At 37.3% G+C, this 23,624-nt stretch overlaps 1 protein-coding gene across 3 annotated transcripts in view; it reads right to left on the reverse strand.

Moving 5' to 3' along the window:
• Nucleotides 1-23,624, reverse strand: part of SEC24B (SEC24 homolog B, COPII coat complex component) — a 103,994-nt gene that overhangs the window by 29,884 nt on the left and 50,486 nt on the right. For all 3 annotated transcript variants that reach the window (XM_064384021.1, XM_064384019.1, XM_064384020.1), the window contains 3 exons: nucleotides 15,142-15,222; nucleotides 11,566-11,807; nucleotides 2,468-2,652 (listed from right to left, as the gene is read on the reverse strand). In XM_064384021.1, coding sequence (XP_064240091.1) covers nucleotides 2,468-2,652; nucleotides 11,566-11,807; nucleotides 15,142-15,222 — 508 coding nt within the window. The remainder of the gene's footprint in view (nucleotides 1-2,467; nucleotides 2,653-11,565; nucleotides 11,808-15,141; nucleotides 15,223-23,624) is intronic.

The raw sequence follows: 23,624 nt of genomic DNA on the forward strand, positions 1-23,624 counted from the left end.
AGAAGAGTCATTAATGTCATCTAGAGATATAGAGATATCTATTTATTGCAGGCTTAGTGTTCCTTGAACACAAAAAGCTTGTTCCTGCTTCAGGACCTCCACATTTGCTATTCATGCAGTTTGGAACCCTTTTTTCCCAGAGAAGTCACTCGGCTTACTCTCTCACTTCACTCAGATCTCTATTCAAACGTTAAAAGTCTTTGGGTAAACCTGTCTAGACTCCTCAATTTAAAAGAGTCACCCTCCACCCGCACTCCCTATTCTGATTTATTTTTCTTCATTGTAGTACCCTGAACATTACATTATATATTTACTAGTTTGTTCATAGAATATAAGTTCTGTGATTCCATAGAGATCAGAAACTTTGTTTTGTTTAAAACTTTATCCCCAGCAGATGGAAAACAGTGTTTTGCATTTAACTTAGAATTCGATATTTATTGAATTAATGATTTATCTTAGTATGTTGATACTATTATTATTCCTGTTTTACAGACAAACTGAGACTTTGAGAGGTTAAGTAAATTGCAAAATTTTATAGCTACTTGTCATTAGAACCATAGCAAGAACTTAGGTCTGCTCAACTCTAAAGTCTATGCTCCTAATTATCTTTTTGTTATTTTGATAAAAGATATATTTTTGCAAAAAAACACATAACTGGGTAGAAAAAAGTATGCCTTCCCCTTACTTATGGGTTCTCTTATACATATGCAATATTAAAAAAAAAAATACTTTTTTGAGACAGGGTCATGCTCTGCCACCCAGGCTCGAGTACAGTGGTATAATCTCAACTCACCGCAACTTCCACCTCCTGGACTCAAGGGATCCTCCCACCTCAGACTCCTGAGTAGCTGGGACCACAGGTGCATGCCAGTATGTTCAGCTAACTTTTTTGTTTTTTGGTAAAACGGGGTTTCACCATGTTGTCTAGGCTGGTCACGAACTCCTAGGCTCAAGCAATCCGCCTGCCTTGGCTTCCCAAAGTGCTGGGATTACAAGCATGTGCTACTATGTATGGCCTATACACTACATTTGCTTATGTATGGGCTACCTAACCATTTATACTACAAGGTCATAATTTACAAACTTATCAACCTGGTAGCAATTTATATTCAAAGGATGGGCAGCTGTTTTCAACCCATAATCCATGATGCTCTATACTTTTATGGAAATGATCTTGGCACTACCTGAGGCACTGATGGTGTGTTGTGGTAGAGTACAGTGGAAGAAGAGGGGAAATTCTCAAAGCGGCTCCACTTCCTATTTTCTATATTGGAATTCTATATAATATTTTGGTTGAAAGAGTAGTTGCAGCATTTTTTTAAAAGCTGGAAAACTACTGCTTTAAGAAAAGGGAAATATTGGCTCTGAAAAATACTAATTCTCCTAATGCAAGGAAGACAAGGCTGGCTAAGTGTGGTGGCTTACACCTCTAATTCCAGCACTTAGGGAGACTGAGGCGGGCAGGTCACTTGAGGTCAGGAGTTTGAGAACAGTCTGGCCAAACCCCATCTCTACTAAAAATACAAAAATTAGCCAGGCGTCATGGTGCATACCTGTAATCTCAGCTATTTAGTGGCTGAGGCACAAGAATCACTAGAACTCAAGAGGCAAAGGATGCAGTCAGCCGAGATCAGGCCACTGCACTCCAGCCTGCGCAACGGAGACACCATTAAAAAAAAAAAAAAAAAAGACAATGTTGTTCTGTGAATCAGAGTTTACTTTATGCGGAGGAGAAATTCCAGGAGCAAGAACATGTCTTCTTAAAAAAAAAAACCTAGGACCAGGGGAAAATCCTATTCATAGGATACAGAAATACTAAAAGCTTGCAAGAACAAAGAACATGAAGCATTGTGAAGTGAGTAACAGAGCTCATCCACACAAAGGTACACCAGGGCTTGGTGGCTGCCAGTGCAGTCTGCCACAGCTAAACTTCTCCATTAAAGAAAATCCAGTCTAGATTCAGACTAGATTAATAAGCCTGGGAGTCAATGGTCTTCATACTCTGTATTGAGTGGGAAAAGAAAATTCTGAGATAAACCATTTCTCTAAACCTGTTCCTGAGATTACATAAGTGAGGTCTATGTTCTTTTCAAGCAAAGCCTAAAATTTTAAAGATTCAACCTTATTTAAGATATCAGAAGTTATTATTATTGAAAAGTGAGGAAAAAGATTTTTAAGAAATAAAAAATATAGTTACATTTGGGTTCCTGAAACCCTTCATTCAAATAGAAATAATTTCCCTAACATTAGGTGATAAGGGGATAGGACTGGATTAAGACTGAGATGGGAACAAAAACAGATGACCGAAATCACGTTTTATATCTAAAACTTCTATACAAACTAAAATAGAAAAGTCAACATTAACAAAACTTCCACCCAAAGAAATAGCATACTACTTTCACCATTTTTGAAAGTCATACAATGTTTTCATCACCTAAGAAAGATTATAAAACAAATAAATACCTACTCTGGGCTACAGTTCAATTTTTTGAGGTCTGCGTTCAAGTTAGGTACAGGCGCCCAAACAGGAGTCATGGGTAAAACATTCCTCTCCTGAGTGAGGTTTACAGGTCTCAGGCTTTCTGGTTGTGGAGAACTCTGAAGACTCAATCCTCCTAGACTGGAGGACAGCTGGTTCACACCAGGATAGTGCTGAAAGAGCAATTCAAAACAAAACAAAAGAACAATAAAACATAAATACATTTTGTTATACTATATACTACATATCTCAACATACAGAAAAAGCAAAAAGGTAAGAAAATTTAAATCTGGCTTGGTAATAGAATGACTTAAAATGCAGTCAATCTAAAGCACACTTGAAAAAAAATCAAAGCAAAAGTACTGAATAAATTTGAATCTTGCTAGCAAGGTTAACCCTCGCAATGAAATTTCAGCAACAATGCTTTTCAATATTAGCAATTTGGTTTCCCCAAATACAGTTTATACTAGAAAGAGAGGATAAATGCCCCATTGTTCTCAAGGTTCCCCTCCCCCGCCAATTATCAACTGTCACAATAATGAGTTGGTGCCATAGAAATGTACAATGGTGTTCAATAGGTTTTGCCTTATTTTTTTTCTATTTCCTATATTTTTAGTATTATCAAGAATTCATGGCTTTCTGTTAACTCAAATTGATGTAATGAATTACAGTCATTATTCTTATGATGTTCAAACTAACCAATCTTTGGCCAGTGAAAGCCCTTTCAAGATGGCCCCAGTGTCCTTTTATATGAACCTAACTAGTCTTTGTTAGCTTCCTTGCTTTCTTACACAATACTTTATACTCTTTTTCTTCAAACCTAGAACTGTTTGTCTAAAAAGGAATCTTGGCTCCTTTTAAGTAGAGATCATATCTAAAAACCATTATCTGGATGATAAAAGTGCTTATCACTAGTGTGTTGTTATTACTTCCAAATACTTGCAACAGGTAAAGATGGAAAATATATGTGTTAAAGTAGAAGCAATTTCCTAAATTAGGGCAAAACTCAATTTGTCTCCCTGCTTCCATTTTGTCTTTTCAAAGACTTCCATCTCTAATCCATTCCTCACACAGCAGCCAAACGATTTTCTAAATATGTAAATTAGATGTCATTCCATTACATAAAATCTCTGATACCTCTCTTTTGCACTTCGGGTAAAATCTAAGCTTCTGACTGTGATCCTTTAGCTCTCTGATCTCATCCCCATTACTCTTCCCATGCTGAATTACTGCATCCCTGGGACTTCATTCCTCAAACATGTCAAACTTGTTCCTGCCTTAAGTCTTTGCATTAGCAGTTTACTCAGCCTGAAATACTTTAACCACAGATCCTTCCATGCTTTTTCTTTTCTTCCAAATGTTAACTCAAACATAATTTCTACAATGAAGACTGCTTGTCTGACCACCTACAGCACATTTCCACCCCAGAAATTATTTTAAATTGTCTTACTTCATAGCACTTGCAACTACTTGAAATTAGCTCTTTATTTGTTTACTTATTTGTCTTATTAATGCTGACTTCCCACCAACCTTCTTAAGAACAGGAACTCTGTTTTGTTCACTGAGCCTGCTCTCATATTCTCAGTGCCTAAAACAGTTCTGCCACAGAGTAGAAATAAACTTCTATTGAGTACAGAGAAATTCTGAAGTCTTAAATAATTAAATGATGGCCAGACATGGTGGTTCACACCTGTAATCCCAGCACTTTGGGAGGCCAAGGCAGATGGATCATTTGAGGTCAGGAGTTCGAGACCAGCCTGGCCAATATGGTGAAACCCCTTCTCTATTAAAAACACCAAAATTAAGTCAGACATGGTGGCATGCACCTGTAATCCCAGTTACTTGGGAGGCTAAGGCAGGAGAATCACTTGAACCTGGGAGGCGGAGGTTGCAGTGAGCTGAGATCGTGCCACTGCACTCCAGCTTGGGCAACAGAGACTTCATCTCAAAAAGAAAAGAAAAGAAAAGAAAAAAAACAAAAGGAAGAAATCTTTGATTCTGTAATTCCACTTGTAGAAATTTCATTTAAGGAAACAGTAATACAAATGCATAAATGTGTGTATGTAGTCACGCTGCTTAATGACGAGGACACGTACTGAGAAATGCGTCATTAGGCGATTTCATCCTTGTGCAAATATCAAAGAGTGTACACACAAACCTAGATGGTACGTATGGCCTACTACACACCTGGGCTATATGATATAGCCTGTTAGTCCTAGGCTACAAACCATGCATCATGTTACTGTTGAATATTGTAGACAACTGCATACAATGATATATGTATATCTAAACAAAAAAAATACAAGAACAATATAGCAAGAGATACAAAATGGTACACTTCCATAGGGCATTTGGTATGAATGGAGCTTAAAGGACTGGAAATTGCTCTGGGTTAGTCAGTGAGTGAGTGTTGAGTGAAGGTGAAGGCCCAGGACACTAGCATACTGTAGACTTTATAAACTCTGCACATTTAGGCTTTATCAAACCTATAAAAATACAGTTTTTGGCCAGACATGGTGGCTCACGTCTGTAATCCCAGCACTCTGGGAGACCTAGGTGGGTGGATCACTTGAGGTCAGGAGTTTGAGACCAGCCTGGACAACATGGTGAAACCCTGTCTCTACTAAAAATAGAGAAATTAGCTGGGTGTGGTGGCGGCAGGCGTCTGTTATCTCCCAGCCACTTGGGAGGCCAAGGCACAAGAATCACTTGAACTTGGGAGGTGGAGGTTGCAGTGAGAGCCAAGATTGTGCCACTGCGCTCCAATCTGGGCAACAGAATGAGACTCTCAGGGAAAAAAGTTTTTCTTTCTTCTGTAATACATTAGTTTACTGTAACTTCTTTATTTTATAAACTAATTTCTTTATAGGTTGGTGCAAAAGTAATTGCTGGTTCCGTTATTACTTTTTTTTTTTTTTTTTAAGATGGAGTCTTGATCTTGTTGCCCAGGTTGGTGTGCAATGGTGTGATTTTGGCTCACTGCAACCGCTCCTGGGTTCAAGAGATTCTCCTGCCTCAGCCTCCTGACTAGCTGGGACTACAGGCACCCACCACCACGCCCAGCTAATTTTTGTATTTTTAGTAGAGACGGGGTTTCACCATGTTGGCCAGCCTGGTAGAACCCCTGACCTCAGGTGATCCACCCACCTTGGCCTCCCAAAGTGCTGGGATTACAGGCATGAGCCACTGTGCCTGACCTGTCACAACCTTCAATGGCAAGAACTGCAATACTTTTGCACCAATCTAAATAACTTTTTGACTTTTACGAAAACAGTGTAAAACACAAATTGTACAGCTGTACAAAAAAATTTCTTCCTTTTATGGCCTTATTCTATAAGCTTTTTTCTATTTTAAATGCTTTTTATTTTAAAACTTTTTGTTGAAAATGAATACACACAAACACACATATTTGCTTAGTCCTACACAGGATCATCAATATCACTGTCTTCCACCTCCACATCTTGTCCCACTGGAAGGTCTTAAAGTGCAATAACATGTAAGGAGCTGTCACTTCCTGTGATAACAATGCCTTCTTCTCGATACTTCCTGGAGGACCTATGTGAGGCTGTTTTACAGTTCACTTTTATTTTTCATAAGTAGGAGTACACTCTAAAATAATGACAAAAAGTATAGTATAAATACATAAACCAGTAGTCATTTATTTTCATTATCAAGTATTATGTACTGTGCATAACTGTATGTGCTATACTTTTATATGACTGGAGGTGCAGGTTTGTTTACAAGAGCATCACCACAAACACGAGAGTAATGCACTGTGCTACAACATTACCACAGCTACAAGGTCAATAGGTGACAGGGATTTTCCAGCTCCATTATAATCTTATGGGACCACCATCATACATGTGGTCTGTCATTAACTAAAATGTCATTATGCAGCACATAACTGTATGTATATAATAAAGTGTGTGTGCATGTGTGTATATGTGTATGTGTGTGCATGTATACACATGCAAGGATTTGTTTTCTTTTGTCACAGGTTCTTACAATGTTGCTCAGGTTGGTCTCAAACTCCTCAGCTCAAGTGATTCTCCTGTCTTAACTGGGATCACAGAAGCACACCAAGCTTAAAAGGATGCTGATTTTGACACTGAGTTATGCCCCATAAATGGGAGACTCATTATAAAACATACAAGTACCAAAATGATGAAAGATATATAAAAATAATAAAGGTTTCTTCTTATATTGTTAAATAAATTTTAAAATTTTCCAAAGTGACATTCATTTTTTTGTTGTTGTTGAGACGGAGTCTCACTCTGTCACCAGGCAGCAGTGCAGTGGCATGATCTTGGCTCACTGCAACCTCTGCTTTCCAGGTTCAAGCAATTCTCCTTCCTCAGCCTCCTGAGTAGCTGGGACTACAGGAAAGTGCCACCATGCCCAGCTAATTTCTGTATTTTCAGTAGAGACAGGGTTTCACCATGTTGACCAGGATGGTTCCAATCTCTTGACCTCGTGATCTGCCGTCTTGGTCTCTCAAAGTGCTAGGATTACAGGTGTGTTGAAAGAAACCTGGAAGGACAGACCCCAACTATTGCTGTTTACAACTTGGTAGAAATATTGGTTAATATTTATTAATTTTTTTCCTTTTGTTTATCTGCCTTTTCCCTAATTGATCTCACTAAATTTGTAATTTAAAAAAGCTATATAGTATCTATATCTGGTTTTGCATATATTCACTGAAAATATTTTTGTAATTTTTATTTTTGTTTTTAAACATCAGCCTTTTTCCTGGTTTTCAACCCTAAAAAACAAATTTTAAGGTTTTTTTTCCCTTCAAAGCCCAACAGTTTTAGTGTATTAGGTGAATAAATAAATTTTAAATGAGAAAAAAAAAAAAAACGAAAACAACTGTTAGAGTTTCCCACTACTTAATAAAAGTCATATCAAATCAATTAATATAAAGAAAAGCTCTTACACAGAGCCCTTTCATTGCACTACATTAAGTATAACATTTAAAGGCATTTCAACTTTATTACAGAAGACTGTGTAAAAGCTAAGATGGGATATTCTTACCCTATGCAGAACTTCAAAAATAAATGGTCTGGGCAAGGTGGCTCACGCCTGAAGCAGGCAGATCACGAGGTCAGGAGTTGGAGACAACCCTGGCTAACACAGTGAAACCCTGTCTCTACTAAAACTACAAAAAATTAGCCAGGCGTGGTGGCATGCGCCTGTAGTCCCAGCTACTCAGATGAGGCAGGAGAATCACTTGAACCTGGAAGGCGGAGGATGCAGTAAGCCGAGATCACGCCCACTGCACTCCAGCCTGGGCAACAGAGCAAGACTCTGTCTCAAACAAACAAACAAACAAAAAGTCTTCTTTTAAAAAAGTCTGACAGTGTTAATCTTAGGTTTAAATTTATAATCTTTTTTTAGTAAATAGGTAAGAATTTAAATGTAGGTCCTAGCTGTATACCTAAATCATTACTGTTCACCAACCCTGAAACAGTAGTGTCCAAAAAACTGTTTTAAATTCAGATCAGGACAAAAATAAATAGCTGCTTGTAATCTTCCTTGCAAAGATTCATAGATCAAATCGGACTGTACAAATCCTTTCCAGTTAAACAGAAAAATTTTTTGTGCTTAATTCTGAATTGCAAAGTCTTTTGCATTCTTAGAATCAAGCCTGGTACTGGACAGGTGATTTCACTTATTTGAGTTTCTATTTCCTCACAAAATGAAAGGAAGGTGACTATTTAAAATTTAAAAAGTCAAAATTCCAAGTGTTGACTAGAATGTGAAGCAACTGAACTCTCACACACTGCTAATGAGGTATAAATCAGAACATCACTTTGGCAAACTGTCTAGTTTTAACGGCTAAAATTGAAAAACGAATATGCAATGGCCCAACAATTCCATTCCTATATATACTCACTAAAAGACAGGGACAGAAATGTTCACAATAGCATCATTCATAATAGCCCCACACTGGAAAGTTACCACAGTGCTCATCAACAATAGAACAAATAAACAAACTGGTCTATTCACATGATTGAGTACCACATAACAATGAAAACAAGTGAATTACAATCACACAATAAGCATAATGTTGAGCAAAAGAATCTAGACATGAGTACATATGCTATGCTTCCAATTATATTCCAAAAAAAAAAAAAAGGTGGGAATGGTTGCTCTCTTAACAGTCTACTTCTAAATATTTTGGCTTTATGATGCTCACATAAGTGTGATTAGTAACTCAGATAACGTTTTAGTATATCTTTGTCCCCTTTATCCAAACTTTTCTGACACATGTACTAGACCCAGAACATAAAAAGAATTGTGATTACAGAATAGAATGATGTTGTATTTTTAAATTCTGGTAGAACATTCATTTTTACTCTTATTCCAAAGATAATTTCTTGACTTTTATAAAATAATCTCTCATATAAAATATGAAATCAAAAATACTTCCTATACGCCTATGTCAGGGGTCAGCAAAGTTTTTCTGTGGAGACTCAGACCGTCAATATTTTAAAGCTTTGAGAGCTACATGATCTCTTTTGCAACTACTAAACTGTATCACTGTAGTGCAAAAACAGTCATAGACAATAACAGAAAAGAATGGGCATGGCTGTATTCCAATAAAACTTTATTATAAACAGGCAGTGGGCCAGATTTGGCCGGAGGTCCATGGTTTGTGGACTATTGTCCTAAGTCATTATGTAAGACCACTTACTATTTCAAAATAATTTTTTTTCTGTTTGCTCAACACTTCCAAGAATCAATCCTTTCTTTGAACCTGGTTTTCTTGTCATTAAAATTATAAGTAAATAATATGTTACAACCCCAAATAGGAATTTCCCTAAAAGTACAAGAGTCGGACAAGACAGACTTAAAAATTGTTTCACATGGCACAACAGAGCCATAAAGAAAATCTAGCAAAATGAGAGGCAGAGAATCTGTACTAACCACCCATATGCCTCTAATGTCTCTCTCAGTTTTTCTCCTCTCTTTTTCCTCTGTACTTTAATTCTAAGGTTAAATTCCAGAAACAAATAATTTTCCTTTTTCTCCCCTGCCTACCCCAACCAAATACTTCTACCTTAGTCTTGAGTAGCTGGAACTACATGAGTAAGCCACTGCTCCTCACTGATTATCCTAATTTTCATTCTTACTTCACTATAAAATTTCTATAAGGTTAGTCAACTAAGAACAGTTTTCTGTAAGTAGCAATACTTTTGTCATTAAAACTGTTTCGCTGCCGGGCACATTGGCTCATGCCTGTAATCCCAGCATTTTGGGAGGCGAAAACAAGCAGATCACTTGAGGTCAGGAATTAGAGACCAGCCTGGCCAAAATGGTGAAACTCCATCTCTACTAAAAATACAAAAATTAGCCGGGCATGGTGGTGGGTGCCTATAATCCCAGCTACTCTGAAGGCTGAGGCCGCGAATCACCTAAACCCAGGAGGTGGAGGTTGCAGTGAGCTGAGATTGTGCCACTGCACTCCAGTCTGGGAGACAGAGTGAGACTCCATCTCAAAAAAAAAAAAGTTTCCCTATATTTTATCTTCTCAAGAAATACAGATGTGAAATACTGACCTGTTAAGTATTTCACTGTATAAATACCGTATCATTTGTTATACTGCTATGTTTATGAGGTGGCTCCAGAAAAGGTCATGTCAGAATAGGTCCTAGAGGCAGGGATATAGGAGTTAAGAAGAAATCACTTAGGCAGATAGTGAGGGTATCTGAGTCCTCAGTAAGGCTTTTCTTTTATTTATTTATTTATTTATTTATTTTTTAAATTTTTATTCTTAGGGCTTTTCTTTTTAATGAAAAGCAGCCCCAAATTATTTTCCTACAAAGAGCAGCCTGTAAAGTCGAGCTGCAGACATAGATAAGCAAGCTGCGAGCCTGCATGAGGTAATGCTGGCAAGAACTAGGGACTAGGCATGTTCAAGATGGCGATTCCATCACCCCTTCTCTGCCTGCCACGTGTACAGTAAGGAGCAGACAAGACGGTGCTGGCCAAGGATAATTCATTTGTATAATAAGACTAGGGTGGGGTGAGCAGCCTTTTCCCCAACGCCTCATGTAAACATCACATCTGATTGAACCAATCTGTGAGCCCTATGTAAGTAAGACACCGGCACTTTGGGAGGCTGAGGCGGGTGGATCACGAGGTCAAGAGATCGAGCCCATCCTGGCCAACATGGTGAAACTCTGTCTCTACTATAAATACAAAAATTAGCTGGGTGTGGTGGTGCACATCTGTAGTCCCCGCTACTTGGGAGGCTGAGGCAGGAGAATTGCTTGAAACCGGAAAACGGAAGTTGCAGTGAGCCGGGATCACGCCATTGCACTCCAGCCTGGTGACAGAGCAAGACTCTGTCTCAAAAAAAAAAAAAAAAAAAAGAGACACCGGCTCCTTAAGATAGACTATAAAATCCGGTGCATCAACCACCAGCCGGTCTTTTCCGCTGGGAGACCCCCTCTTTCTATGGAGAAAGCTGTTTCTCTTTATCTTCTCTTCTGCCTATTAAACTTCCACCCCTAAACTCGTGTGTGTAGGTGTCCTAAATTTTCCTGGCTGCAAGATGACAAACCCCAGGTTTATACCCAGACAATCATAGCCACTTCAGCAGTAAATGAGCATGTGAACTGATGAGCATATTTAAGTATCTGGAGGCTCTCATCAAGATCAGTTATGTGTCATAAGTTCTTCAAATGAAGAATAGAGACCAAATCACATTTTACCTTGTCATTTTCTGAAGAGAATGCCATTTAATAATAGAAAATTAAAAAAAAAGTTTACTTAAATTTTCTGATTATAAAATTAATATCTGCAATTGTAGACTGAAAAAGATGCAATGAAGAAAAAAATCATAGCTAAAATCTTGAGCTAGATTTAACCTCTTTAAAAATGTGATATGTATATTTCATTTAATCTTTTTCTAAATATATATACACAAAAAACCTGAGATCAAATTCTATGTATGTTTGATCTAGGCTGATCTGTATTTGTCACTAAGATCCATTTGAATCAAAGGTACAAACCTCACCAGGAATTTGTCAGAATTAAGTTTTGTAACTGTTACAATGTGTATATGACTGAATACATACTTGAGGATACTGCTGGAATCCAGAATATACTGGGTTACTGGGCTGTACTCCAGAAGTAAGTGGTGCTGTAGCATTCTGATAACCAGGCTGAAGCGCTGGATAGCCATAGCCAAAAGGCTTAGCCATTTTTGAAGGCTGAGGAACGGCAGGAGCTGGAGCTGAAGCTGGAGCTGGAGCAGGAGCAGGATCAGGTTCATGGGTGGGATCAGGAGCAGGACTGCTTGCTGATGAAGAAAGCATATCTAAAAAAATAGAAACACCTGATGTTAACAACTGAAAATCAAGATTCCACAAAGACTGAACTTATGATCCAGTCCATAATCCTTGGCATTTCCCTTTTGCTTTTTAAAGCTTTTTATTCTAAGAAATTTTGAACACACACAAAGTAGGGAGAATAATGAACCCCATACACCTATCACTAAGCTTCAATAATTATCCATATTTTGCTAATCTTGTTTTACATGTTGTCCTACTACATCTTTTTTTTTTTCCTTTTTTGCAGGAGTATTTATGAGAAAACTACACCCCAAATTTTACATCATTTCACCAACTTTAGTTGGCATTTATTTATTTATTTTTTTATTTTTTGTGTGTGAGATTAAGTCTCACTCTGTCACCCAAGCCGGAGTGCAGTGGCAAGATCTAGGCTCATTGCAACCTCCACCTCCCATGTTCAAGCGATTCTCCTGTCTCAGCCTCCTGAGTAGCTGGGATTACAGGCGTGCACCACCACACCCAGTTAATTTTTGTATTTTTAGAAATGGGGTTTCACTATATTGGTCAGGCTGTTCTCGAACTCCTAACCTCGTGATCCCCTTGCCTCAGCCTCCCAAAGTGCTGGGATTACAGGTGTGAGCCAACATGCCTGGCTAGTATTTCTATTTTTAAAATAGAAATGGGGTCTCCCCATGCTGCCTAGGCTGGTCTTGAACTCCTGTGCTCAAGAGATTCTTATACCTTGGCCTCCCAAAGTGCTGAGAATACAGGCATGAGCCCCTTGAGTTGGTAATTCTAACAGGTAAGAGCAATATATATCATATACACACACACACACACACATACACACAGTTAATACAGTTTTTAAAAATTCTCTCAGGAGAAACTAATAAGCACAAAACAAAGCAAGCAATAAAAAGGGTGCCACTTACTCTTTTCTCTAATTTGCTTTATCTGACCCTACCATCAATATAAAAACTAACCCTATGGAAGGGGTAGCATGTTTCCACCATCCCCTATAAATGTGCATTATTTGCAGTGGCAAAACTGTAAGTATGAAAGATAGTATCTAGAATAGTGTCCCACACCTAGAACAATGTTTAGCATTTAATGTCAAATAAAATGTATTTAATGAATGAATGTCCTTATTTAAATTTGAAATGTCCTTATTTAAATTTAAAACAGAAAGTGGAATGAAAACAAAAAAAAACTAGAAAATTTAAATATCATGTACAAAAACAATAATAACAGAAACTCTAAAAGTTACTTTGAACTGCACATAAGCATTATTAACAATTTGGTATATTGACTGTTTAGTCCCATTTTGATGTGAACTCTACAATGTCCATTCATTTTAGTTCATATTCTTCACCAGCATTTGGATTCTGCAAAAATATATTCTTAGAAACATTTAACTGAATCAATCTTTTTTTTTTTTTTTTCTTGAGGAATCATATCTCCTTATTGGCTCTAATTCTGAAGATACACTCCTGGTCATTCTGCTATCATCTTGTGCTGATTAGGCAAGGATCAGCTTACTGGCTTTCTAGTAACCTCCCAGACTTCTTAAGAGGGTAAGACCTTCAATGCGGTGTCATAATCCTTAGATCTCTTGCTTGTCCCTCCTCATGATGATGGAAACATGGGCAGAACTTCTCTTAACATGACAAGTTATCAGCATAAGAAGTAAAAAAAATTAGGGCTGGGTGCAATGGCTCACACCTGTTATCTCAATACTTTGGGAGGCTGAGGTGGAAGGACTATTTGAAGCCAGATATTTGATACCAGCCTGGACAACAAAGTGAAACCCCATCTATATGTAAAGAAAAAAAAAAGCTGGGTATGGTGGTGTGCACCTGTAGTCCCAGCTACTTGGGAGGCTGAGGAGAGAGGATGGCTTGAGCCCAGGAGTTCCAGGCTGCAGTGAACCATGATCATGCCACTGTAATCCAGCCTGAGTAACAGAGTAAGGCCTTGCCTCAAAAAAAAAAAGAAAAAAAAGAGAAAGAAAGAGAGAGATAATAAAATTGGAGTTATAAACATGAAGGTCTAAATCTTCTTATCTTCTTCAGGAAAGGATAATAATTCTTACGTTTCTAGAGATCTACCCTAGTACCTGACCTATAGCAGACCTACAATTCATTTAACATTACTGCGACAGATGCTCACATATTTCTTTAATTTTGGTGCAGTATAAATAGGTAGAAAACTTGTCCACGTCTATTGAAATACTCTCAACACATAGTTCATTATAAGACTAGAATTTGTTGACTGAATGAATACAAAGAACACAGTCTGACTGTAGGAGCCAGAATCTTTCAACTATCCTACACTAAACATTAATTTAGAGCTCATAAAATACTATATGGTTGTTCATCTTTTAGTGAATGAAGCAACTCTTCTATAATATCTTGACAAGAGATTATTTTTTGAATGGTTTACAACTTCACACACACACACACACTCACACTTTCTCTCTCGCTCTTTCTCTCATACAATTCCTAGGGGCAAAAATCCTTAATTACAAAAAACTGAGTCGTTCATTCAAGTATTCTTAAAATACTACAAGGCAATTCCATACTGAGCTGAAAAGATTAAAGTTTTCTACTGATTCATACAATAGCGATAGCAAGAGAGTATGGTATTTTTAAGTATAGAACATTCCAACTTCAATTAAGCTTAACCCTGCATCATCAACAAAGAGATAAATAAAGAGAAAGGCAAAACTGCTTTTTCTGTTAAAGTTTGGAATCACTAGAAAAAGAGAGAGGTCAGGTACAGTTGTCAGGTTGTCACTGATAGGAGATAGCAGAACAAGAAAAATCACAGGGTGAGATACTAAAATGAAATGATAGTTTTTTTAAAAAATACTATCCACTCCTGTACTTGCATATAATGACTAAAGTGATTTCCAGATATGGTTAAAAGTGATGTCTCTAAAACCTACCCCCAAGTTGGGGGTAGCATCCATTTACCCACTGAGGGCGGCCAGAAGCCTTTGAGGGAGCAGAGTCAAAAACTATACTCAGAGGCTGGTTGAAAAGAACTCAAAGCCCTAAGCATGAGAATAGAAATATAAAATTTATGCAAGGATTATATTTATTCTTTAAAAAGAAGGAGAAAGAAGAGAAAAACTATTGAAAATCTTTTAGAAAAAGATAAAAATAATGGCCCCAGAAACAATCTTCATGGTAGTGACAACGCTAGGGAAGCTGAGGCTGAGAAATGCCAGAAAAATGTCCTTTTTTTCTGTTAAAAATATAACCTGCTATTATGTATAATACATGTTCACATTTGAAGGGAACTGATGGTCAATAACTTTTAAAATGAAGATCAAGCAAGAACAAAACAACAAATTACCTGGGTAACTGCCTCCTTCCAAGGCATCATAACTGTTAGGCATTGGAGAAGCACTGCTTGTGGTAGAAGAGCTGTCAACACCTAAAAGGAAAACCAAAATATCTACTAGGTTTAAAATGACAAAGTACCTGAAAGCAGCCTTTGGCAATTTTGAAAACGACGTTTTTGTTGAACTAGGAAAATTCCTGATTCTAGTAAAAAAGTAAAATGATTGATGTCTAAAGACATTTTAAAAACCAATGAATTTCTGCTAAGAATAGACGATGAGAGTGGGGAGACTATGAAGCTGATGAGTGGGATAAAATTCAGTTAAACACGTAAGGCATCTTAGAGGATATTAAACTTTCAAAAGTAGTCACACATGTAAATAAAAATTTTAGGTTGACAGAAATGTTAATATAGTCACATCTTGAGGATTACATCTACCAAATCTCATACTACTAAATACATTTTATCAGTAATTAGGGTATTTTAAGGTAATTAAATTCTAATGACTCATTTATATCACAGTACAGCTGTTTGAGACATTTATAAATGAGGAGTCTGTGGCTTAGGCTGCTCTCTGGCATGCTACAAAACTTCTCTGTGTTTCAGTTTATATATCTGCAGAATAGAAATTGAATAACACCTGCCATATTTAAAAAGGTAATATAAATGAAAGGCATGCTAATTCATATATATGTTGGACTGTGGGCCCAGATGACCAGGGGCAGACATATGCTGTCTCTACTATCACTAATTAAACAAATATAAGTTTGATTTGCTTATTAGCTTATAGAGTTTGTGGTACACTGAAGTTTATACCCTGAAATAAACAATAGTGAATGAAAAGCACAGCCCAAAAGAGAACAGCCTGTAGCTTGTAAAAGCACGAGCAAAAGCAGTAATGGGAGGCCTAAAGTTAGACTGTCTGAGAGCGCCCCATTAACCGTGGCACATCCGTGATGTGGTTGCAAGGCAGGAAAACACTGCCTTGGTCCCACAAACTCCTTTCCAACATGGGGTTTGCAAAGGGGTCTCGTAAAGAGGGCTTGTGTAAGCACCCGGGGAAGGTTGGTGATCTCTGCTCACAAGATCTGGGAGGGTCTTTGCAGATGGGAGCTGGCAAGGCAGTAAGGCCTTCCAGGCAGAGATAGTGGAACACCTCCTGCTCCACCTATGTTCTCAGAATATAGGGTAATTTTGGTTGCCTTATGTCCACAGTGCTCGGGAGATAAAAGTTCCTTGATGCATTGTGTGTGATCAGACCTGGTGGCACCCTACCTGCTGTGTTCTGGTGCAGCTGCATATCGATAATGATCAGTGGTAAAACTTGGTGTACTAGATTAGCTTCTCTTAGAAGAACCGCCTGTTTCATTGTATTCTAATGATGCATGCTTCTCCCTAGATATCTTGCCCCACAATAGTTTCAAGGCCTCCCTGATAAAGCCCCCTCTGCTTTCCACCCCTCAATTAATGAGTGTGTGCATCTAATAAAAACCAGAGGAAACCAGAACTCAGGGCCAACGTAATCCTCACACTTTACGTTGGTCCCCTGGACCCATACTTTTAACTCTATTTCTGTGTCTTTGTCTTTATTTCCTTTCTCAATCCCTCATCAACACTGGGGCTCGGGGAACCCAGGAACAGGGTTGGGGCTGGTACCCAACATTGGACTATAAGAACTTTTACTATGTGTGCTCATTCAAAACCTGTAAGATTTGAGAGTTCAGTGGCAATTTCTGATGAAATCTGGTCACAGGTCACATGAATAGAACATGCAATATACTTCATTCAACAAATATTTTATTGAGATCTACAATTATCCTAGGTATATATGCTAGAGTATATTATGATGAATAAAAAAAAAGTGCATGATCTCTCTATTATGTTAGAGATCTTGGCCTGTTTCACAGTAAGACAAAATTCTGTGCTACAGAGGTTATCCTTTGCTCTTACCAATATTATAACTGGTGTTTAAACTATATTTAGGTTAATTTTCGACTGTGATAGAAAAAGAACAGGTATGCAAAATTATCTTTCACTGAATAATTTTGGATAAACATGAGAATTAGGTATACTGACTCAGGGAATAATAGCTAATGTGTAGGAACACTTTATTATCAGCAAAGAACATGATTTGGAGGCAAAGACTGCAGTTACATCAGCTCCGTCATTTACTTGGTATATAACTTTGTGGTTTTTTCTGTTGGGAATAAGTGAAGGTAACTTGCTACATAACTTTCAATAAGTTACAATCATCAATATTCTCTTATGCAAAATGCTAACAATTTTTTTTTGAGACGGAGTCTCATTCTGCGGCCAAGGGAAGTGCAGTGGTGCAATCTCAGCTCACTGCAACCTCCGCCTCCCAGGTTCAAGTGATTCGCCTCCCTTAGCCTCCTGAGTAGCTGGGATTACAGGTGCACACCACCACGCCTGGCTAATTTTTGTATTTTTTTAGTAGAGATGGGGTTTCGCCATGTTGGTCAGGCTGGTCTCGAACTCCTGACCTCATGATCCCACACTACTCGCCCTCCCAAAGTTCAGGGATTACATTTGTAAGCCACCATGCCTGGTCTTAATATTCTTATAAGGTCTAAATGAGACAGTAGATATGAAGACACCCATTAAATACATAATAGGTAGAAGACACTAATATTTACTAAGTGTCTTCTTCGTGATAAGTAGAACAATTTTGCACATATATCTTTCCTCTTAATAAAGAATGGAAAGTAATGGTCCTTCATTTTTGTTCATTTGTGAATTTTAAACTAAAGCAGAATGCTGATATATCAGGTCAAAGTCTCCAAATATTCAACAGATAAATGAATAAACAAAATATGGTGTATCTATAAAATTAGATATTTAGCCATAAAAATGAAGTATTGAAACATGCTACGATGTGAACAAAACCTGAAAATTTGCCTAAGTGAAATAAATCAGATAGAAAGATCATATATTATATAATTCTATTTATATGAAATATCCAGAATAGGTAAATCCATAGAGACAGAAAACAGATGGTTGTTGTCAGGGGCTGAGGGGAGGGGAAAATGGGGAATAACTGCTTAATGAGTGTAGGATTTTCTTTTGGGATGACGAAAATGTGTAGTACTTCACAAAGTTAGAACTAGACAGAAATGGGGCTGCACAATACTGTACATGTACTAAATGCCACTGAATTATACACTTTAAAACAGTTGATTTTATATTATGTGTATTTTACCTAAATAAACCTCAACAATTTACCATGACATTCTAATGGGAAAATAATAATATTTTCAACAAATGGTGCTGGAACAACTAGACATACCCATATGCAGAACAAAGTTGGATCCCTTCCTTATACCTTACACTACAACTAACTCAAAATGGATTACAGACATAAAATGTAAGTGCTAAAACTATAAAACTCTTAGAATACAGGAATAAATCTTCATGATTAAATAAATTTTTGGATACAATATAAAAGGTACAAGCAACAAAAGAAATAACAGATAATTTGGACTTCATCAAAATTAACAACTTTTGGGCTCTAAAGGTTACCATATTAAGAAGTGAAAAGACTCAGAGTAAATATTTGTAAACCATGTATCTGATAAGGGGTTCATACCAAGAATATGTAATAAACTCTTAAAACTCAACAATAAAACAACAAATAACCAAATGAAAAATGGGCAAAGATTTTAAAAAGATATTCATCCAAAGAAGATAAACAAATGGCCAATAAACACATGAAAAGATGCTTAACATCACTATCCATCAGGAAAATGAAAATCAAAACGACAAGATACCATTTCACAGCCACTAGGATGGTTATAACCAATCCAATGAGGACTGCAATTTTTCCACATCTTTGCCAAAACTTATTACCAAGGATGTGGAGAAATGAGAATCCTCACTGGATTGTAAAATGGTACAGTTACTTTGGAAAACAGTTTGGCAGTTTCTCAAAAGCTAAACACAGAGTTTTGACCCAGCAATTCTACTCAAGAGAAATGAAAACATAAACCCACACAAAAACTTGTCGACAAAATGTTCACAGCAGGATTATTCATAACAGCCAAAAAGTAGAAACAACCCAAATGTCCATCAACTCATAAGTGGATAAATAAAATGTGATATATTCACATATGGAATATTTTTCAGCAACAAAAAGTAATAAAGTACTGACATATGCCATAACATGGATGAACCTTGAAAACATTATGCTAAGAGAAAGATGATGCAAGTAACAACCACGTATTATATGATCTCTACATAAAAAATGTTCAAAACAGACAAATCTATAGAGAGAGCATTAGTGGTTACCCAGAGCTGTGTGTGGTTGTGGGGGGATGGTACAGTGGGAAGACTGCTAAAAGGTATGAAGTTTCTATTTTGGGGTGAAGAAAATGTTCTGGAATTACATAGTAGTGATGGTTGCTACTTTGTGAATATGCTAAAAACTGCAGAACAGCACAATTTAAATGGGTGAATTTTATGGTATGTGAATTATTTCTCAATAAAACTGCTATTAAAAATATTGGCATTTTAAGAAAAATTTTAAATGTATATATCGAGAAATAACTACTCTTGAAAGAAATAAAGTCCAAAGATAAAAGATTACTTATATATCAACTTATTTCAAATAATACTACTAAATTATGATGTTTAGCTTCTTTCATGTCAAATCACCTGATAATATTTTAAAGACTGTTCATTTTATGGAGTCAAAGAAGATCACTTCAGAGCAAAAAAAAAAAAAAAAGATTGTTCATTTTAATAATGCTATAAGCTTTAAAGTTTAATTTTTATAGAAATAGTTATTCTATTTTGTTTACTGAATAATTTGAAATCTGCTAGTCTACTTTAAATTCCGTTTCAGAAGAAAAACTGCAAATCTATGTTTTTGAACCTGTCAAAATATCAAAGCAATAATAACTGTTACAAACCCAAATAAACCAGTAAGCTAAAGAGACTCATATTTTGCTAATTATTTAATGTATTCTAATTAGTGTATTAATTAGAGGTCATGCCATCACTGGCAAATAAATCAAGAGTATTTTTAAAAAACATTATTGAAAACTTGTATGTTAACATTCTGAACACGCTTAAAAACAAGCTTCACTAATTTCCCCACCATCTTAGTGAATAAGGTCTAAATGCTTTCATATTGTCATAAAACAAACTTCAAAATTTGGCTTCTACTAGTCCTTTTCACCTGTATCTCTCACCTGTCCCTTTACCATCCACCCTCTTTTACCTTATGATGTAGTTACATCAAACTTCTGACTCTTGACCCAATACTACATTTTTTCTTCTGTTTATGCATTATGCATGTTGGTCTGTTAGCCATAATTTCCTTTCTTCACATGGCAAATTACTACTCATCCTTCAAATTTCAAATCCTTTGTCAAACTTTTCCTATAGGCCCACAGAAAATCATTTCCTCTCCTATGTAGGGCACAATCTCAACCTTGAATTACTACACTTTTCTTTTCACTTTTTTTTTTTTTTTTGAGACAGAGTCTCACTCTTGTCACCCAGGCTGGAGTGCCGTGGCGTGATCTCAGTCACCGCAACCCCCAACGCAACCTCCATCTCCCAGGTTCAAGCGATTCTCCTGCCTCAGTCTCCAAAGTAGCTGAGATTACAGGCGCTCACCACCATGCCCGGCTAATTTTTGTATTTTTAGTAGAGATGGGGTTTCACCATGTTGGCCAGGTTGATTTCGAACTCCTGACCTCAGGTGATCCGGCCTCCCAAAGTGCTTGGATTACAGACACTTGCCACTGCGCCCGCTTATACTTTTCAAGTTGTACTGTCATCATATGGTATCCGTTTCCTATCATATTATAAGTATTTGACAGCCAGAGCTATGCTACTGTATTGATCTTTGGAATCCTGATACCAAGCAAAATACTGCTTTTAGCATACAAGCTGATTTCCACTGAATTAATAGCTTTGGTACTTGTCCAATGCTTAATCCTTGGATAGCATCAATTTGCCTCAGTCACTTCACATTACAATTAGTGATGATAAGTATTCTGAGATCAAACGGGGGTCAAGTATGAAATGTAGTACTTGGAAGGAATCTTCCCTCATTCTTCTCAAGCTCTATATTACAGCTTGAAAGAAGAAATGGGAAAGAGAAAAAGAGGGGGAGCTGAAATCTGAGGAAGGAAGGAGAACAGATCAGAAGAATAGCTCAGAATCCTTGAAGCTAGGGATGAGTATCAGAAAGCAATTAAGCCTTTTTAAAAAGGCTTAAGCTGTTCTCTCTCTCTAAAAGACAAGCAACATGGGTCAACAAAGGCAATATACTTACTAGTATTGCTAAACTTGAAATTAACTGGGTAATTTGAGATTTCCTCATAACTTGCACAAAACATGAAAAGGCTGTAACTCAAATCCACGTCCACTACCTACCAGTTGAGGGAAAATGAACACCTGACATCTCTGAGTTGCTCCTCATTAGTAACAACGTATTTCATAATAACACCTACTACACAGGGCTACTATTACAACTTAACAGATATCACATGTATAACAGATATTGGCAAGAGACTCAGGAAATGTTCTTCGTGTTCTCTTTCCTCTGTCTCCAAACAGTGTCACAGAGGGGGAAAAACAAAACAAGACAAATACTTCCCGGTAGATTTTCCAATTGTTTTTTTCTCAGCTTTCGACCAAACTTTTCTCAACACTTAACACTGCTAACCCAATAAATTCTGATTCTCAAACCTGCTGGTTGATTTTTCATCACTGTTCAATAAATTGTTTTCAAAGTTGGAGAACAATCCTACATAAACACACAAAAATCTCACAAATAAAGGGAATAAATACCACTGAATTGCTTAAGAAGTAGAGCACTCCAAATCGCTACTTTATTAGACGCTTAACATGTAATCCCCGTACCAATTTCAGCCACTTTCTTTTACCTCTGTACATATGAAAAAATTATTGTAACTGGGTAGGGTTTAAAAAAATAAAATTAAAATTGCTTCTAAAGCTAGACTTTCTTTCCTTTCTCCCACCACTGAGAATGTTTCTTTAATTTGCAACCAACAAAAATACCATTTTAAAAAACCATGAATAGAGAACACCAAGATTCTAGTAAAAATGTTAATAATATAGTCTTATTTTGTGGAATAGAAAAAAGACAGGAGTAAGATAACACGTACGTTTAATACCGTAGTGACTACTGTCATGTGCCCTTTCCATCTACTCCAGTGGTTTATAGTCTCTCACTAGATAGGAAGAAACCTTCCTTTTCATACTCTTCTGCAGAGAGACCTCGGTTTGAATCCCTATTCTGCCTACTGACCAGTTGTGTGATCACAGACAAATGCTACTTAACATGTTCAGGCTGCAGTTAATGCATCTATAAAATAGAGTTGATTATTTCTGCCTTGCAGAATTATTGAGAAGAACAGACAAGAACACAATGCTGGTAATGACAGCTAATCTTTCTGAATGTTTAACATTTGCCACACATTTTTCTAAGCATTTTACAAACATTATCTTCGATCCTTAAAACAACTATATGAAATTGTTACTATAATTATCACAAAGCTAGAAGGTGACAAAGTCGGGATGTGAATATAGAAAAACTGACACAAAAACCAAGGGAGACATACTAGCTCCATACTGCTATTACCGGCGTTCAGTAAGCGCTAAAAACGTTAGGTATTATTAAAATCCAACTGCCTTAAGGGCTCACGCCTATAATCCCAGTACTTTGGGAGGCTGAGGCGGGTGGATCACGAGGTCAGGAGATCAAGATCATTCTGGCCAACATGGTGAAACCCTGTCTCTACTAAAAATAAAAAATTAGCTGGGCATGGCGGCATGTGCCTGTAGTCCTAGCTACTCGGGAGGCTGAGGCAACAGAATTGCTTGAACCCAGGGCGTGGAGGCTGCAGTGAGCCAAGACTGTGCCACTGAATTCCAGCCTGGGCGACAGACCAAGACTCCATCTCAAAAAAAAAAAAAAAATCCAAATGCCTTAAGAATTTGGGAATTTTTAATCCATAATATACTCAAGAAAAACAATAAACAAGACATTAGAAAAAAGCTATAAATGCTAAATCTTTTTTTTTTTTCCTTTGAGATGAAGTCTTGCTCTGTCACCCAGGCTGGAGGGCAGTGGCACAATCTCAGCTCACTGCAACCTCGGCCTCCCAGGTTCTCCTGCCTCAGCCTCAAAAGTAGCTGGGACTATAAGTGCGCACCACCAGGCCCAGCTAATTTTTGTAGTTTTAGTAGAGACAGGCTGTTTGGCCACGCTGTTTCTCAAATCCCGGACCTCAGGTGATCTACCTGCCTCGGCCTCCCAAAGTGCTGGGATTATAGGCGTGAGCCACTGCACCTGGCTGCTCAATCTTTTTGATCTCTTTCTTTTCTTTTTTGGAGAACAGGACACTTACTTAGTCTCAAAGAATCTCCCCATAAATTACTTATTAATTTCAACAAGGAAAAGTAGTAACTCTATAGTGGAGAAATCTGGCAGATACCAC

The sequence above is a fragment of the Aotus nancymaae genome, unplaced genomic scaffold (genome assembly GCF_030222135.1).
Source record: "Aotus nancymaae isolate 86718 unplaced genomic scaffold, 86718_ANA_hifiasm-v0.15.2.pri h1tg000033l, whole genome shotgun sequence".
NCBI lineage: Eukaryota > Metazoa > Chordata > Mammalia > Primates > Aotidae > Aotus > Aotus nancymaae.